Here is a 16,575-nt window from a genome sequence, read left to right on the forward strand (position 1 = left end):
ATATATGCTCATGATTTTAGATCCACAAAGGCTGTAGTTCAATCCCGGTAGAAAATTCTACTAGGATGGTTCTTATACTGAGTATCTCTCGGATAACTTGCTTTTTGATTGCTAACGGGGGATATCTACCACTTAGCCACCAACCACCACTCTGCCAGTGTCCACCTTTGACTAACAGCCTTCAGGCAGACATTACCCAGGGACCACGGAGGCCTGGATACTGAGAGAAGGTATGGGACCAGAGGAAATGGGATGTGATCTCTCCTGGAAAAAAGCTGACGCACTGAGTGCCAGATCCTGCACAGTCACTAGTTATTAAAAACACCTCTTTTCCCATTGTCTTAATATTCTGGAGGACATGAGAATGAGAGGGAGCGCATAAAATACATTCAGCAGATCTCCAATCCCGCTAACAAAGGAGGAGACACCAGGAGGGAGGAGCAGCTGTGTGACGTGGAACCCTTTAGAGACAGCCCCTCCAAAGCTGTACGTGAAAAGGAGCAAGGAGAGATTGGCCACCTGCAGGGCTCCTTTCTTCCTTTATCATACTCAGCTGATTCAGTGTTGATGAGAGTGACCTTTTTGTCACCCAAAATGGAAGCTGTTCTGGTAAACCAAGTGGAAGGCTTTGCCAAGGGCTGCACTGAACCATTTCTGGACCCAGTCCTGCACTGAACCATACAGAAGCCCCTATGAATCTTGAGGAGGTCAAAGAAACCTATCTATGCCCTGGGCAAGGGAGATTTCATCTGACCATCAGCCCCTGTGCACGAAGGAGATAGCTGGCAACAGGAGGACAGAACACCAGCATCTGAGATTTGTACCTTATCCATTTCTAACGTATCTTTTCTGAGATGAGCGATCAGAACTGCATGCAGTATCAAGGTGTGGGCATACCAAAGTGTCATTATAATATTTTCTTGATTATTCTTAATTTTCATATCTAAAATCCTATATTCTCTTTCAATGTGACAAAAAGGAAAGTGGTGGGCTGCAAAAACCCTATTCTTTCAAGGAACTATTTAACCAAGCTTCTTGGTACTTTCTTAAGAAGCCCGAGTCTCATGTTTTAGTGGCAGTATTTATCCTTACCACTGCCAGGAAGAGATTAGGGTCTCCATGAGAACAAGAATTCAGGTATAAAAAGCTGTCCTATCTAAATTATGTTAAAACTCTGCAATTAGGAGTTTAAAAATATTTTTAAACTCAATAATGTTTTTCATGTTCTTGTAATTTATTTGCATTTCCTAATTTCTTATTTAGCTATGGTACCTGCTACTTCAGTGACCCCTCTAACTAGCTAGAAATAAAAAACAATAAAATAAAAAATAAAAAGCCACACACAGAGTTTTTGCCTGTGAATGAAACAGTGTCCACAGTACCTGGGATACAGGCCAACACCAACATCCTGCATTTCTCCATTACTGATGGTGAAACAGTTACAGGTCACCTGTAAAAACAAGGGAAAAAATCCAGGATTACCAGTGTCATTTAGAAATGTCATAACTAAGTGAAAGAAACTTTCAAAATAAAATGTAAGGGCATTTTGGTAATTAGATTGCAGATATTCAAGCCCAACACTGATACTCTTTCATTTTAGAGCAATCACATCTGGGACACACTCCCCTGTAAAACTATAGTCAATTAAGACCAGAAATATTAGTATCCTGCAAAAATGTGAGGTTAAACACATGCAGAGGCCCTATTTTCCTGTCCGGGGGGCTGCGGGGGGGCAGGAAATACATGAAGCCTACAAAGCACAGCATATAGACAATATAGTGGGGAACAGTGGCTGTTGTGGCTATACAGAGTAGCTGTTTCAGATCAGATTTGCGCCAAACTGCCACAGTACAGTTTATGAAAAACAGTGGAGCCCCAAGAATGAACCAGAGCTTTGAGGTAAATAGCTACACTGACTGGGGAAATACGGCTTGTGCCTGTGTAAACACAGAGAGTGACTACCTGAAGGGTGATCTCTTGCATGGCATTTATTTTCATAATAAGTGGGGAAAGGAGGGATAACTCAAATGGTTACAAGCTACAAGACATCTTATATTAATTATTCTCACAGGAAAAGAGCAATATCTTCTTCCATTTTATATTGCATACCCAACTGTAGAGTGTGTTTTTCTCTTATACAGTTTTCAGGGCTGAAATGGATTTGGAACTGAGATGAGAAAAGAAATAATTGCTTGCAACTAGAGAAGGGCCCAAGCTAAAACCCTGGATTTGAACTTTGGTGGTGGTCAAAATCCAAACCGGGATCCAAATTTTGCAAATGGCCACTGTTATTACAATCTATTGACCCAAAAACTAGAATGCAAAAACGTGCTGCATTTTGAAGTATTCCAAACCAGGATCTGAATTCTGTGTTAGAGTCCATCTGACTTTATTTGGAATAAAGGAGGAGCAATACTTTGTAATTTTTGATTACATGTGGGGCATGTCATGTCATCAGTTACATACTAATAAATAGGGCCCTACCAAATTCACAGCTGAAAAACGTGTCATGGACCGTGAAATCTGGTCTCCTCCCATGAAATCTGGTCTGTTGCGTGCTTTTACCCTATATTATACATATCTCACAGGGGGGACCAGCGTTTCTCAAACTGGGGGTCCTGACCCAAAAGGGAGTTCAAGGTTATGTTAGGGCGGTCACGGTATTGCCACCCTTAGTTCTGCACTGCCTTCAGAGCTAGTCAGCCACAGAGAGGCAGCTGTTGGTCGGGCGCTTCGCTCTGAAGGCAGCGCCCCACCAGCAGCAGTGCAGAAGTCAGGGGTACCCTAATAATACCATACCCCGCCACCTTTACTTCCGTGCTGCTGCTGGAGGCGGTTCTGCCTTCAGAGCTGGGATCCTGGCCAGCAGCTGCCGCTCCCCAGCAGCAGCACAGAAGTAAGAGTAGCAGTACCGCAACCCCACCCCACCCAATTACCTTGCGACCCCCCCCTCTCCACAACTCCTTTTGGGGTCAGGACCCCATCAATTACAACACTGGGAAATTTTAGATTTAGATAGCTGAAATCATGAAATTTATAACTTTAAAAATCCTATGACCGTGAATGGTTTCAGAGTAACAGCCGTGTTAGTCTGTATTCGCAAAAAGAAAAGGAGTACTTGTGGCACCTTAGAGACTAACCAATTTATTTGAGCATGAGCTTTCGTGAGCTACAGCTCACTTCATCGGATGCATGCCGTGGAAACTGTAGCAGACTTTATATATACACAGAGAATATGAAAAAATACCTCCTCCCACCCCACTGTCCAGCTGGTAATAGCTTATCTAAAGTGATCACCAGGTGGGCCATTTCCAGCACAAATCCAGGTTTTCTCACCCTCCACCCCCCCCCCACAGATTCACTCTCCTGCTGGTGATAGCCCATCCAAAGTGACAACTCTTTACACAATGTGCATGATAATAAAGTTGGGCCATTTCCTGCACAAATCCAGGTTCTCTCACCCCCTCACCCCCCTCCCAAAAACCACACACACAAACTCACTATCCTGCTGGTAATAGCTCATCCAAAGTGACCATTCTCCCTACAATGTGCATAATTAAGGTGGGCCATTTCCAGCACAAATCCAGGTTTTCTCACATCCCCCCCACCCCCATACACACACAAACTCACTCTCCTGCTGGTAAAACCCCTTCAAAACTGACCACTCTCCAAGTTTAAATCCAAGTTAAACCAGAACATCTGGGGGGGGGGGTAGGAAAAAACAAGAGGAAATGACCGTGAAGTTGACCAAAATGGACCGTGAATTTGGTCCCTTTTCTTTTCAAACATTTCTGTTTAACGGAACACGACTAGTTATAACAGACTATAAGGGTATGTCTACACACCAAAGAAAAACCCAAAGCTAGCCCCTGCCAGCAGATTCGGGCTCGCAGGGCTCAGGCTGCGGGGCTCTCTCATTGATGTGTAGACTGCCGGGCTTAGACTGATTCCCAGGCTTTAGGACCATGAGGGGGTGGGAGGGTCCCAGAACTTGGGCTGCAGCCCCAGCCCAGAATTCTAAACACCCCTGCAGCCCAAGCCGGGTTTTTTTTTTTTTTTTTGCTGTGTAGACATACCCTAACATAAACAAGAAAAATGTCTGAATCTTTTATTTTTAAGTTTGATTTTCCATTGGCATCATGAATTCTCTGCAGAGTGGTGAAAAGAGTTAGTGAGGAGATTTGGCAGGTGTGAGTTTTGAAAAATCACTGAGTTTTTTCATACAATATAATCGCCCTGTAATCATACCTAGTTTAAAGAAATACACTGAAACATAACATATTATATTTTACCTATGGAACTCACAAATTAATATTTGCCAGTGTGTTAACCATAAAGAGAAAAATAAAATTCTCCTTCAGAATTTTCTAATAAAATCTGATTTAAATGAACAAATATGCAGTAAGGTATGCATTTTAATGGTTTGATTAGTCTGTTATTTATGTAACCCATTCAAACATTCCTGATCACTTACAAAAACCATACATCTTAATTACTTCTCTCCTACTGATATTAGACATAGAATACCATACAACACTTCTGAATTAAGATTAGTGCTTGTTAAGTAGCAATTATATATCTTACAAAAATATTGTCTTGACTTCGGTATACAGTGAAAGAATAGATTGCCAAGTTTCTTCTCTGTACTGGATTATGCAATAAAATAAGTCATTCATAGTAGATCTAAATTCATCCCCTCTCTTCAGAAAATCTGCTATGGTATCTCACTCATTATTACCATGAAGTATTTACATTAACTATGTTGACTCCTGAACAGTGCAGATTTTGTCGAGAACTTTTACTGTTTCCCAATAAGTCTAGTTATTTTTGTAGTCTCGGGTGAAAAATGTTTACAGGAAAAATAACAAATTTTATTTTCCCCTCTTTTTGTAAACATGCACAAGTTGTGGATTTTCATTACAAAATGTATTTTACCGAGGTGAAAAGAAGATATGCTCCTAGACTCAACCATTGTGAACATTGGGAAATTTAAGTCCTGATAAGAAACTTGGTAACTCCAAGACAATTGAAACACACTTTTTTCAGGGCAGTTAGTTATAAGAAGTAGTTACAAGAAGGAAGTTTAGCTATACTGTTCACTGAGAGGAAATATACTGTATATATTCATTCATAAGCCAAATATTTTTGGTAAAAAAGTGAGGCATCGAAGAGCGGGGGTCAGCTTATAAACAGGTCTACACCAAAATTTGATGATTTTAAACACTATTTTAAACACCCTGGCCAACACAGGATTAATGAGCAGGTGGCCCCACTCTGCCACATCAGTGAGAGAGATCTGATTTGGAGGGAGGAGCTTAAAAGAGAAAAGCACACCAGAGTTGGCAGCAGAGCTAAAGGTGCTGTAAGAAATGAAAGGATATAGACAGAAATTTCCTTGAGTGAACAAAAGGAGTACTAGTGGCACCTTAGAGACTAACCAATTTATTTGAGCATAAGCTTTCGTGAGCTACAGCTCACTTCATCGGGTACAGGCAATTCTCGGCTGCAGAATCCTTTCAGTGCTGTTTTAACCTATACCAGGGGCCACACTGGCCCATAGAGCAGCCCAGAATTTGGGAAGGGAAAAGGTAGCTTAACGCTACCTTCATGCCCCTCTCCTCAGCCTCTAGGCTACACCTTCTATGCTCTGCGATGAAGTGAGCTGTAGCTCACGAAAGCTTATGCTCAAATAAATTGGTTAGTCTCTAAGGTGCCACTAGTACTCCTTTTCTTTTTGCGAATACAGACTAACACGGCTGCTACTCTGAAACTTGAGTGAACAGGAATTCAAAAGCCTAGTACAGAACAATTTTAAAAAGAAATGACAAAAAATTTAGATCAACAAAAAAAGAGGAGGAGGATTTTTTTGAATTGTGTCCTAGAGTTGAGGATTATGATATACGTCACACTCCAGAAAGGAAAAATGAAGTGTTTTTGTTTCGAGTTCTTACAGAGTACGAGCCTGCACTGTTTCTCACAGCTCCCATTGGCCGGGAACGGTGAGCCACGGCCACTGGGACCTGCGGGCAGCCATGCAACTGTAAACAAACTGGCGGCCCGCCAGCAGATTACCCTGATGGGCTGTGTGTGGTCCGCGGGCCGTAGGTTGCCCACCGCTAATGAAGACCATCTAGTCAAGTCTGCTTCTCCATGAAACAGAAAAAAAGAAAAGTTGGTGGCAGATGGGAGAGAGGGCTGGCTAAAGGCAAGTGCCCCTCACCTAACTGTTCCCTGATGGCCCCTCCCTCAAGAAAGAGAGGACCCCGTCCTCATACATCTTTTGAGACTATTTCTCCATATCAGTCTGTGAGCTTAGTTAACTCAACAAAAGCCTCTTTGAAGGCAGAGGGATGAACCACATCCCTGGGAATATTCATTTGCTTTTCTTTTGTATTTGTTAGGAACCCTGGAAAGGGCAAGGCTCACTAGCTGTTCAGGGCTGAGGCTCTTACGATTGGATTGGTGTGTTGGAACATGCAGTGTTACAGGGTGGCTTGCCTCTTAAGGGCTGGAAGGCTGGAGCTAGTCAGTCCTGATTACAGAATAAGGCACACCTGGGTTGAATCAGGTAATTCCCTGTAAAGGGCAGCAGATGCCTCCAGTGAAGGGAGATGTTCAGGGAGATAAAATATTCCTAGGCATAAGCAGGCTCCAGCAGAGATTCCTGCAACTGAGACTCCAGGCAGGGAGGCGCTGGGAGTGGCCTGCTACAACAGGAAAGGTTCCAGGCAAGAAGGCCTGGGAGTAGCGTGATCAGAGACTGCTAGGAGTAAACAGGCTCCAGCAGAGAGTCCCGGGACATGGGACTGAGACAATAAGCAGGAAAGGCCTGGGAGTGACCTGACAAGAGGGTAAAAAATGGATTTTGATTTGGGACTTTGAGTTTTACTTTTGAGTTTGTTTTATCTGAATAAACTCAGACCCCAAGAAGGGATGTTGTGGATGGACAAAAGGAATGTGCGGAGTTTGTTTAAGCCCTTTGAGGGAGAAATTGTTAGCAGGGGACTGCAGGGACACTTCTGGCCACGACTGGGTGCACGGGAGGCAACTGACCCAGCTATGCCCAGACATCACCGACCAGAGGCTCAAGTGAGTGCCCTGAGGAAGGAACCCAGTGACAGTGGCCTTCAAGAGTTGCCCAATGTAGGGCAAGTTACAATTCTATCCTTTCCATCTCAGATAGTGATCTGGTCCCCATTACAATACGAGTGCCTCACCATATTTGATGTATTTACTGTCACAAAGCCCTGTCAGGTAGTGAAATACTATCCAAATACTAACTATCCCCATTTTACAGATGAGCAATTGAGGTCAGAGAGTAAATTACTTGCCCAAGCTTACATAGGAAGTCTATGGTAGAGCAGAGAATTGAACTCAGGTGTGCTGAGTCCTAGGCTAACACCTCAACCATTCGACCATCCTTCCTCTCTCTTTAAAAGGAGGAACAGAAAGCATAGACAACTGTGGAGAGATGCATGTATGAGGTAGGCTACAGGTACAATTGTGACAATAAAAAGTTAACCTTTGCCAAGACATACCACTGTTATTTCCAGGTCTCAGTTTAGGGGAAAAAACCTATGGTAATCTCACATGTGTGGTAACTGTTGGCAAATTCTCATTTAAGGATGATCAAGCATGTATTTTAATCTATAGTCTGCTGCTATTAATAGGTATCAAACAGGAAACCCAAATGACCCTCTTATGGTTGGTTGGTTGTTTTTGTCTTTTAGCCTGGTTACAAAGATTTTAAAAGTCTATGGAAAAACCTCTACATTAAAAACATTTAATATTAAACAAAACTTTAAGGGGATCCACAAATCAAAGGTAAATATCAGCACCTACCATTTAGAATTCTGCCTAAATATTCACTACAAGAGAAGATGGCAAAGACAAGGACTAGGCAAGTTTGTCATGCTTGTCTCTCTCAAGGAACAAAACCAAGAATGGATTTCATTACACAGCATTTGAAGAAAACCCCAGCTCACAAAAACTCCTCAGAATTTCCAGACTTTTGTAAAGCCTAGACAATAGCTCTACTTGGTAAATCTACATGCTGCTGCGGAAGCAGCACAGTTGAGCAGCCTGTTGAGAGAAGAAGCGAGGCAACAGTTACAGATCAACCCCTACCGTGGATAAAAACAACAAAGCAAACCCTCACTAATTACTACAGGAGACATGGTTTCTTGCGGCTTTCTTGATCACGCTGTTGAGAGTATGTGTGCACACACTAACGACTGTATTGGTTTTCAGCCTTTGTGGGGTTTTTTAGTTAGCCATGGTAATCCAAGGACAACACACATTACTCCATATGCAGTCCCTTTGAGTGAACATCAGGAGCTCTACCACTTCCAATTTAGACAGTGTAAGCCACTCAGGGGTTCTGGCTAACAAATCTTACATTTAGAGAACGGGTATAAAGAAAGTATGCATCAAATATAGGAGAAACTCCAAACTGCAGACAAAGTGAGAAAGCTTTTTCATCACACCATGAGACAGTGAAGTCAACTTCATTAGGGAGAAATTCAAAAGACATTTCTTCAGAGCGAAGAAAGCTTTCTCCCCTTAATTTCTCAATCACCAGTTGACCATATTGATTTCCACATAATGGTTATATGGCCTACATGTAAGCAGAGCTCAGACAACTTGAAAACTAAAATGCAAACAAGATAGGCATGTGATATATTAGATTGTAACCTCTGCAGAGCAGGGACAGTCTCTTACTATGTGTTTGTACCATGGCTGGCGCTAGACGTCCTGATCATGAGAGGGTGTCTAATTGGCTTTTGCAACACAAATACATAATAATTATAACAGTAACTGTACTTAATCTTTTAAGTTTTCCTCTCTGAAGCCATAGGAGACAAAGGGTTGACTTCTTCATATATCAATTTCTTGCCTCAAAAAGAATCTTCTACTAACAGTTTCAAAGATGCACCTTGCAGAATGCTCTATAAGAAATTTTGTTCCTGGAATATTAGAAATCTATTGAAGAGCCAGGAAAATTATACATGACTTGACAACATATGGGAAAGTCTCTGTTGGATGGATTCAGAGGCCTCATTCCAGCGATATACTGAGCCAGATTCTGCTCTCGATTATTCTTTTGTAAATCTGGAGATACTCCACTGACGAATAGAGATTGTGCCCCAATTCTGATCTCACTTTTTCCAGTTTATATTCCAGATTTGCAGTGGTGTTAGGGAAACCAGACCACCCAAACCCTGATAGCAGAATTTAGCCCATGGTATTTTGGATGTCAGCTGTAATGAGATGTTCAAGAGTAGAAGAAAAAAATAAGTAAATGAATTCTAATTTGTTCTGGAGATCAGTTTAGAAACACGAGCAGAACTAAGTTCTGGTTGTGTTTCTACATGCTTCTTATAGGATCACAATGATATAGTCCTTAGGATATAGCTCCTCAAGGCTGGCAGGTGGGATGAGGTTAGTCTCTTCCTCTGGTGTACCAACGTCCCAGAATAGAGGTGGTCCCAATAGAAGGCGTAAATATGGATAAGTAAGAAGACGTCCACCAGGAAGAAATAGGTCTCTGATCACCTTGGGGTACAAGGAGAGTCCATTGGTGGAGCTGGCAAAGCCAGAGCTTCCCTGGGCACCATGGTGGTTGGAAGAGAGCACCAGGAACTGCTTATCTGAGCACCATCGGAGCCAATGTCAGAACTGTCAGACCCATACCCTTGCGCATCTCCTTCTCCTGTCAAGAAGATTTACTCAGGCCTAAGCCCTTAGCATCCATGCATGTGGTCAGGGAGGGAGCCTTTCTCCTTGGAGCCATTTTACATGAAGACTTATGTCTATGAGAATGCCCTTTGCTCTCATGTGAAGCCTTCTCTTGAGGCTTAACAGTTTTAGCCTCCATTCCCAAGCTTGTGCTCGGAGGGGTACTACTCACTGGGAGAGACTGATTACGGGGCGGCCCCTGGCCTGGATCTGATTGGGGCTTCATCGCCTTCCCCATGAGACATTTTCTGAGTTTCAGTTCTCTACCCTCACAAGTTCTGGTGGGAAAAGAGCAGCAGATGTCGCACTTGGCAGAAATATGAGCCTGACCCTGGCAGTAAAGACAATGTTGATATTCATTGCTCACCCAAAAGAAGCGAGGGCAGAAAACAGTTTTTGAACCCTGGGACCCTGGACATAATCCCAGACTTCTCAGTGAGAAGGGGAAAGGAGTCCCTGGGTGGGGAAGAAAATGGGGAAAAACTCCTATCTAACTATACTGTGACAACTACTAAAATTAACTATATACAATATATTACAGCAATAATGCAGTCAATAAAGGAGCTGAGGACACTGAAGATTCTAACTCAGACCATGCGGCAGTAAGACGGAACTGGAGAGTCATCAGCCTGTACCACATTTTATGTCCTTGGTTTGGAGCTCAAGGAGAACTATGCCACATGTGCGGACGAATGGTCATGGCTTGCAAAAAATTCCAGACTCAGGCACATGGTATGCATGCATATCCACAGGTGGAACACACACAGGGACCATCACTCAAAGAAGACTATTTAGACAAGAACCCAAATTTCAAAGCCGTAATTACTAAAACAAATATTCTGTCTGCTATGGGCATTCTAGTAAAATATAAACTGTTTGCCTTTAGCATGTGCAAGATGTGGTTAAGAATCAGAGAAGTGCAAAATTAAGAAATACAGATGTGCAACAGTAGTACATATTGGAGATGGAATTAAGTTTTTTTTAAAGTTCTGCAGAACTTCCACAATAAGGAAATTTGGGGGAAAAAATGATGCAAGCTATTTTCCACAAAAATGCTCCCCCAGCTGCAACCCACAGGCCTCCTGCTAGCTTGGATGAAATTCTAGCTCTTGCCATCCCCCAGGAAAAGATTTTTCTTTTCAAATGAGAATTCAAAGTTAGTTCTCTCTCTGAAGGAGAGTGATCACTTTAGATAAGCTATTACCAACAGGAGAGTGGAGTGGGGTGGAGGGGAGAAAACCTGGATTTGTGCTGGAAATGGCCCACCTTGATTATCATACACATTGTAAGGAGAGTGATCACTTTAGATAAGCTAAAAGAAAAGGAGTACTTGTGGAACCTTAGAGACTAACCAATTTATTTGAGCATAAGCTTTCAGTGAGCTGTAGCTCACGAAAGGTTATGCTCAAATAAATTGGTTAGTCTCTAAGGTGCCACAAGTACTCCTTTTCTTTTTGCGAATACAGACTAACACGGCTGTTACTCTGAAATCTTTAGATAAGCTATTACCAGCAGGAGAGTGGGGTGGGGTGCGGGGGAGAAAACCTGGATTTGTGCTGGAAATGGCCCACCTTGATTATCATACACATTGTAAGGAGAGTGATCACTTTAGATAAGCTATTACCAGCAGGAGAGTGGGGTGGGGGGGAGAGAAAACCTTTTGTAGTGATAAACACCCATTTTTTTTATGGTCTGTGTATATAAAAACATCTTCTGTATTTTCCACAGTATGCATCCGATGAAGTGAGCTGTAGCACACGAAAGCTTATGCTCAAATAAATTGGTTAGTCTCTACGGTGCCACAAGTACTCCTTTTCTTTTTGCGAATACAGACTAACACGGCTGTTACTGTGAAATCTGATCTCTGAAATAGCTAAACTTGATTTAGGCAGCCACAAGGCACCCACCTAGCCAAAAATAAATTGATTGTGCAGTTGATCAGGTTAAATTTCACAGTCATTCAGTAATATTTAATTGCCTTTTTGCTTTTGTCTGTCTTTAGTTTTTTTTAAATAAAGACCAGCATCTATCTGTTCTGTATTGCAGTACAAAAAATTTTGAAGGAAAAGGGTTAATTGTGATAAACAATGCTTTTCTTTTGTCTGCATTATTTTTACAGTTTTGGTCATAGTTCTTCTTATTAAAGGCTCAGGTTAAGTAAAGGACTTAAGCACCTACTTAACTTTAAGCACCTGCTTAAACAATGTTGTTTCAGTTTTTGGAAAATAAAAAAACGTTTTCCATTTTTGATTTTGGGGATTTGTCCCTTCTCTCTCTTTCTTTTTTACTCTCTACCCTTCCACCCTCAGGCTCTTTCCACTGGAAAAAAGGAGGGAAAGTTGAGAAAGTTGGGGAGGGACACTTTTCACACTCTTTTACTGTTTTCCTATTGGAAAAAAAATGGAAAACAGTAAGTGGGAGGGGAGGGGAGTTCGCAAATCTAAAACCTCAAAATAGAAAAACAATATTTTTCAGTTTCTAAAAACTGAAATGAATATTATAAGTTGAAATTTTCATTTAGAAATGTGATTTGAAAATGAAATCAAACAACAATTTTCATTTTTATTTGTTTAGGAATTTCTTGTAAAAAACAAAAAAATTTCCACCAAAACACTACAAATGGGGATTTTCCCCGCACAAAGTTTTCCACAAGAAAGAGCTTGGTTTTCCAACCAGCTCTTGTCTCAAGTTACTACTTAGTTATCCCCTAGCACATGGATGGCCAGAGAGTTTTAGAACTAAGCATGATATCACCTTCCTTCTTAATAAAGTGATAGAATGAATAGAGAGAACTGTAGGTGCCAGCATGTGATGTTCCATCTAGACTTGAGTATACTAGGACCCATGAAGACCACAGGCTGCATTAAAGGTGAGGCTAGCTGTAATTTGCTCCTTTCTATATAAATTAGGAATGCTATGACCACTGGAATACTGGCAGATTACAAATGCGGATCTTGTGTACAAAATTCAGGTACCTGAACCCTAAAATTATACTGAAACCATAGTTGTTTTTCATAAAGAAACACTGTGGCACAACCATTTCCCCTACATCCCTTTCCCCCAACCCATCTCCTCATATAATTTGGCTATTGCCACTTTTTTTAAAAAAAGACAATCATTGTTCATTTTATTGGTTCTTTAAAGCAAAAAATAAACAAATGCTGTGCAACCTATTTGTACACTGCTTCCTTTTTTGCATGTTCCTTTATTACTTCCCCACAGTGCAAGTTACCTACCATTCAAATTGGACTATATCCTCTAATATATTGTGTATTAGTTCCTAACCTCAGTGGGTCTGATTCATCCCTGATTTAACTCTATCAACACCAGTGGAGTTAAACAGGGAATGAAATTGGTCCAATTTTTTTCCCCTAAGAATCCCTTATTGGAACCCTTTACAAAATAATAAATTGGTTATATATAGCTGGGAAAAAAATGGTGTACAAGTCTGCTAATTGGCACATCGGATACCAACCAGAAGCAGGTCATTTTAATTATGCACAAAACAATATATTTAAATTGTACAAGCTGCTCATAAAACAGTGATGAGGAATTTCATAAATAAAGCTGCTCTCATCCTAAACTGTTACACACTGATTTCCATATGCCTGCAAAATTCCTTTGAGCCCACCCCAATTCCTTTTTTCAGAGGGCTTAGAATAAGGTCAGCAAATATGAAGATTGACACTGTACCATATATTCCCAGACGTTTTGTTATAGAATTCTATAACCAGTGCAATAGATTGGCTTCTAAAGCCAGACAGTAGTCATCAAATCCATAAGAGCAGGTGGTAATTAGAAGTTTAATAGGAGGAGGGAAATATGTGAAACAAGAGAGCCTGGTATGTACGTAATCACACAATACTCAAATATGCAAATGATTGATCTAAATAGGGATCTTTCAAAAAGTGTATTAGCGCACAAAATCCAGGCCAGAGATGGTTAAATCCAGACCACAGTTCTAGAACCTAGTTTCATTCACTCTGATAAAAAAAGGAAAATTGATAGAGGTCTGGCTCTGCCTTCTAGTATTGCTGGATAAACTTAGCCTTATTAGGAACTGGCAAGATCACTAATGCAAGAAACATTTGTCAAGTTCCTTTTCCTTATGAGGGTAGATTAGAGCAGATGTGTGCAAGGTAAGTAGCAAACACAAGGTAAACAACACATTAAAATCAATAGTAATGCTGAGGCCTGCTTTTCAGAGGCTTTCAACCCACAACACTCAGCGAAATTAACTGGAGCTGTGCACATCAACTCCCAAATATTTCCAGCCAGTAACTTTGGTATTTTTTCCACAACTCAGTACTTCTTGGGCTATCTCAAACTTTGGGCTGGTCAAGCAACAGTTTAAACAAAAGTCATTGCTGGAATTCCACAACACTGGACATGTTTAGTCTCAAAGCAATACATATCCAGTTAGTTGGTGTGAGGTACAGCTACAGCTTTCTTTCCTACTGGTGCCGCCAGTATTTTTATCCTTTCATAATCCAGTTCTGTCATTCTTGGACAATCTGATTTGATGATTAGATAGAGAGACAATCAATGGAGCCTCTCAGTGCCAAAAACATCACCCCCTTTCACTGAACAAAAATCCAAAATAACTTCTTCCCACTCTGCTATATTGGAGCCAGTTGTGTATTTGAGGGTAGTGCAGAGCCTTCCCACCCCATTTATAAATCTGGGAGGGATTTTGCCTCAGGGGGCTTTAGGATGGTGCAGCATGCTCCTTTGGGATTGCCTGGTTAACTCATCGAGCAGATGCGAAGGGGTGCCATGGCCCAACTTCCTACACACCGTTTGGGGTAGTTTGTGCCCCCCAGAAGCACTAGGAGAAAGCAGCCCCTGTGCTCCCCTGATGGTATTGATTGTGAATGGCCCTTTTGTGGAATTAAAGGGGACAAAGGCTCCTTGCACCCTTCCCTTCTTCCTTCCATGAACTCATGGAAGAACAAAGTACAATCAGGCCTGGTGACTTACTGTTAAATGTGCCTCCTTCCCTGATGCAGGATGAATTCTAACATCCAATTACACTGTCCCTAATTTGTTTTCATATTTGTGTAGAAACTAGGGATGTAAACATTGTTTAAAAAGTTAACCATTTAAACTATTAAAATTATATCGTTTAACCAGTTAACCAATTAAAGGGATTGGGGGCTGGGGCTGGGGCCGCTCCGGCCGGCCAGCCTGGGGCTGGGGTCAGCCGGCTGGCGCTGCTCTGGCCGGCCCGGGGATGGGGGTTAACGGTTAGGATGGGTTAATGGTAAGACTAATGCTTACACTTTAACCATTTAATATTTTATACTCCTAATAGAAATGTTATTTTTAATTCTCCATTGCACCAGTATTTTGGTTTATTAATGTTTCAGATCACTAATATGCTAATAATAATATCGCTAATATCGGTTCATAATACAATATTGTGAAGACTGGTCTGTCTCGTAGCCATATTCTGTGTCATCAGTTAAGGAAAACCACTAGAAAGATAACTATGAGCCATATTTCCCCATAGGAATAGGGGCCACAGAGTGAAGAAAATGTATTGACTTACTACACAACCAGCCTCACATGCTAAAGCCTTCTACTTGGTATGATGCCAAATCATGGGACAACAATAAAAATACAAAATAGCTTCATGCCGGAGAGCCTCTACAGGCACAAATAGGGTTGTGGAATGTGGAAATGTGGGAGGACTCTGGGAAAATCCAAACTACTTTGTGCGATACACTGTTAACCAAACAAAGCCTATTACAGAATATGCACTGTAAGTTATTGCTGCACTGGGCAACGGTTATCCACTATTGGCAGAAATCTGCCTTTAGGGGTACAATTATATAATCATTTCACTGATTCCTAAGAATACAGGGAAATCTGAAAATGGCAGGCCAGATCCTCAAGTAGTGTAAACTGGTGTAGCGCCATTCCATTGACTTTAGCTAAGAAGAGAGCTTTTTCAGGCCCCAACCGCCTGACATGCATGCCACACAGACATGCATACATCCAGGCCTCATCAGCTGATACAAATTGATGTTGTAACATTAAAGTCAATGGAATAGTGCTACCCCAATTTACGCTACCTGAGGATCTGGCCCACCATTTCTAGATCGCCCTGTATGTGGTGGAGTATAGCTCTTCCCCAACAAGTTTTCTGATTTTGCCTCTCTTCAATGCCTGGTTTTTTGTTATGCCCATGGCTGATTGTTCCAATAACAACACTCAGAGAGGTGCTATTATTTAAATTGCACTGCCCATTTTTGCAGTAACATTTTCAAGCTCTATGCTTTATACATACTGTGACGGGGTGTACTCACCCCACACTGGACAGGAAGGGGTTAACACTTCCTTGGTAGCTGAGGAAACCATGCCCCCACAGCCCTACTGGGCATGCTCCAGGTGCAGTGGCTGTATAAAGGCAGGCTGCCCAGTTCAGTTGGTGCTGACTGCTGGAAGCCCAAAGTGCTGAGGCCCCAACCAACGCCCAGGCGCTCACTGATACCCAGGAGGCGTCGGAGACGCTGGGAACAGCCCCATCCGAGCAATTCAAAGATGCCCCAACTACTGCCACCAGAATCGCGGTAGGAAGTAGCCTGGGGGGGACTAGCCATAGTCCTGGACATAGGCAGCATGTTGTGGTTGGATCCCCGCTGACCTCAGTGGCGGAACCCTCTGACACTACTAGGGCCCTGGGCTGGGACCCCCTACCCTAGGCTGCCACCCTCCCCCTGGGGGTGGCCCACTACCCTGTGAATCAGGGATGCCTCATTGACTCTGGCGACTAGGCCTGCAGCTCAGGGACTCCTCATTGACTCTGGCCACCAGGCCTGGGTACCCAGCAAA

General features: G+C 42.1%; 1 protein-coding gene across 2 annotated transcripts in view; it reads right to left on the bottom strand.

Annotated features, from left to right (window-relative positions):
- Window positions 1-16,575, bottom strand: part of SMYD3 (SET and MYND domain containing 3) — a 650,378-nt gene that overhangs the window by 111,553 nt on the left and 522,250 nt on the right. For both annotated transcript variants that reach the window (XM_084625210.1, XM_084625211.1), the window contains exon 6: window positions 1,383-1,450. In XM_084625210.1, the coding sequence (XP_084481336.1) occupies window positions 1,383-1,450 (68 nt within the window). The remainder of the gene's footprint in view (window positions 1-1,382; window positions 1,451-16,575) is intronic.

Source organism: Lepidochelys olivacea (assembly GCF_965140295.1).
Source record: "Lepidochelys olivacea isolate rLepOli2 genome assembly, chromosome: 3".
Classification (NCBI taxonomy): Eukaryota; Metazoa; Chordata; order Testudines; family Cheloniidae; genus Lepidochelys; species Lepidochelys olivacea.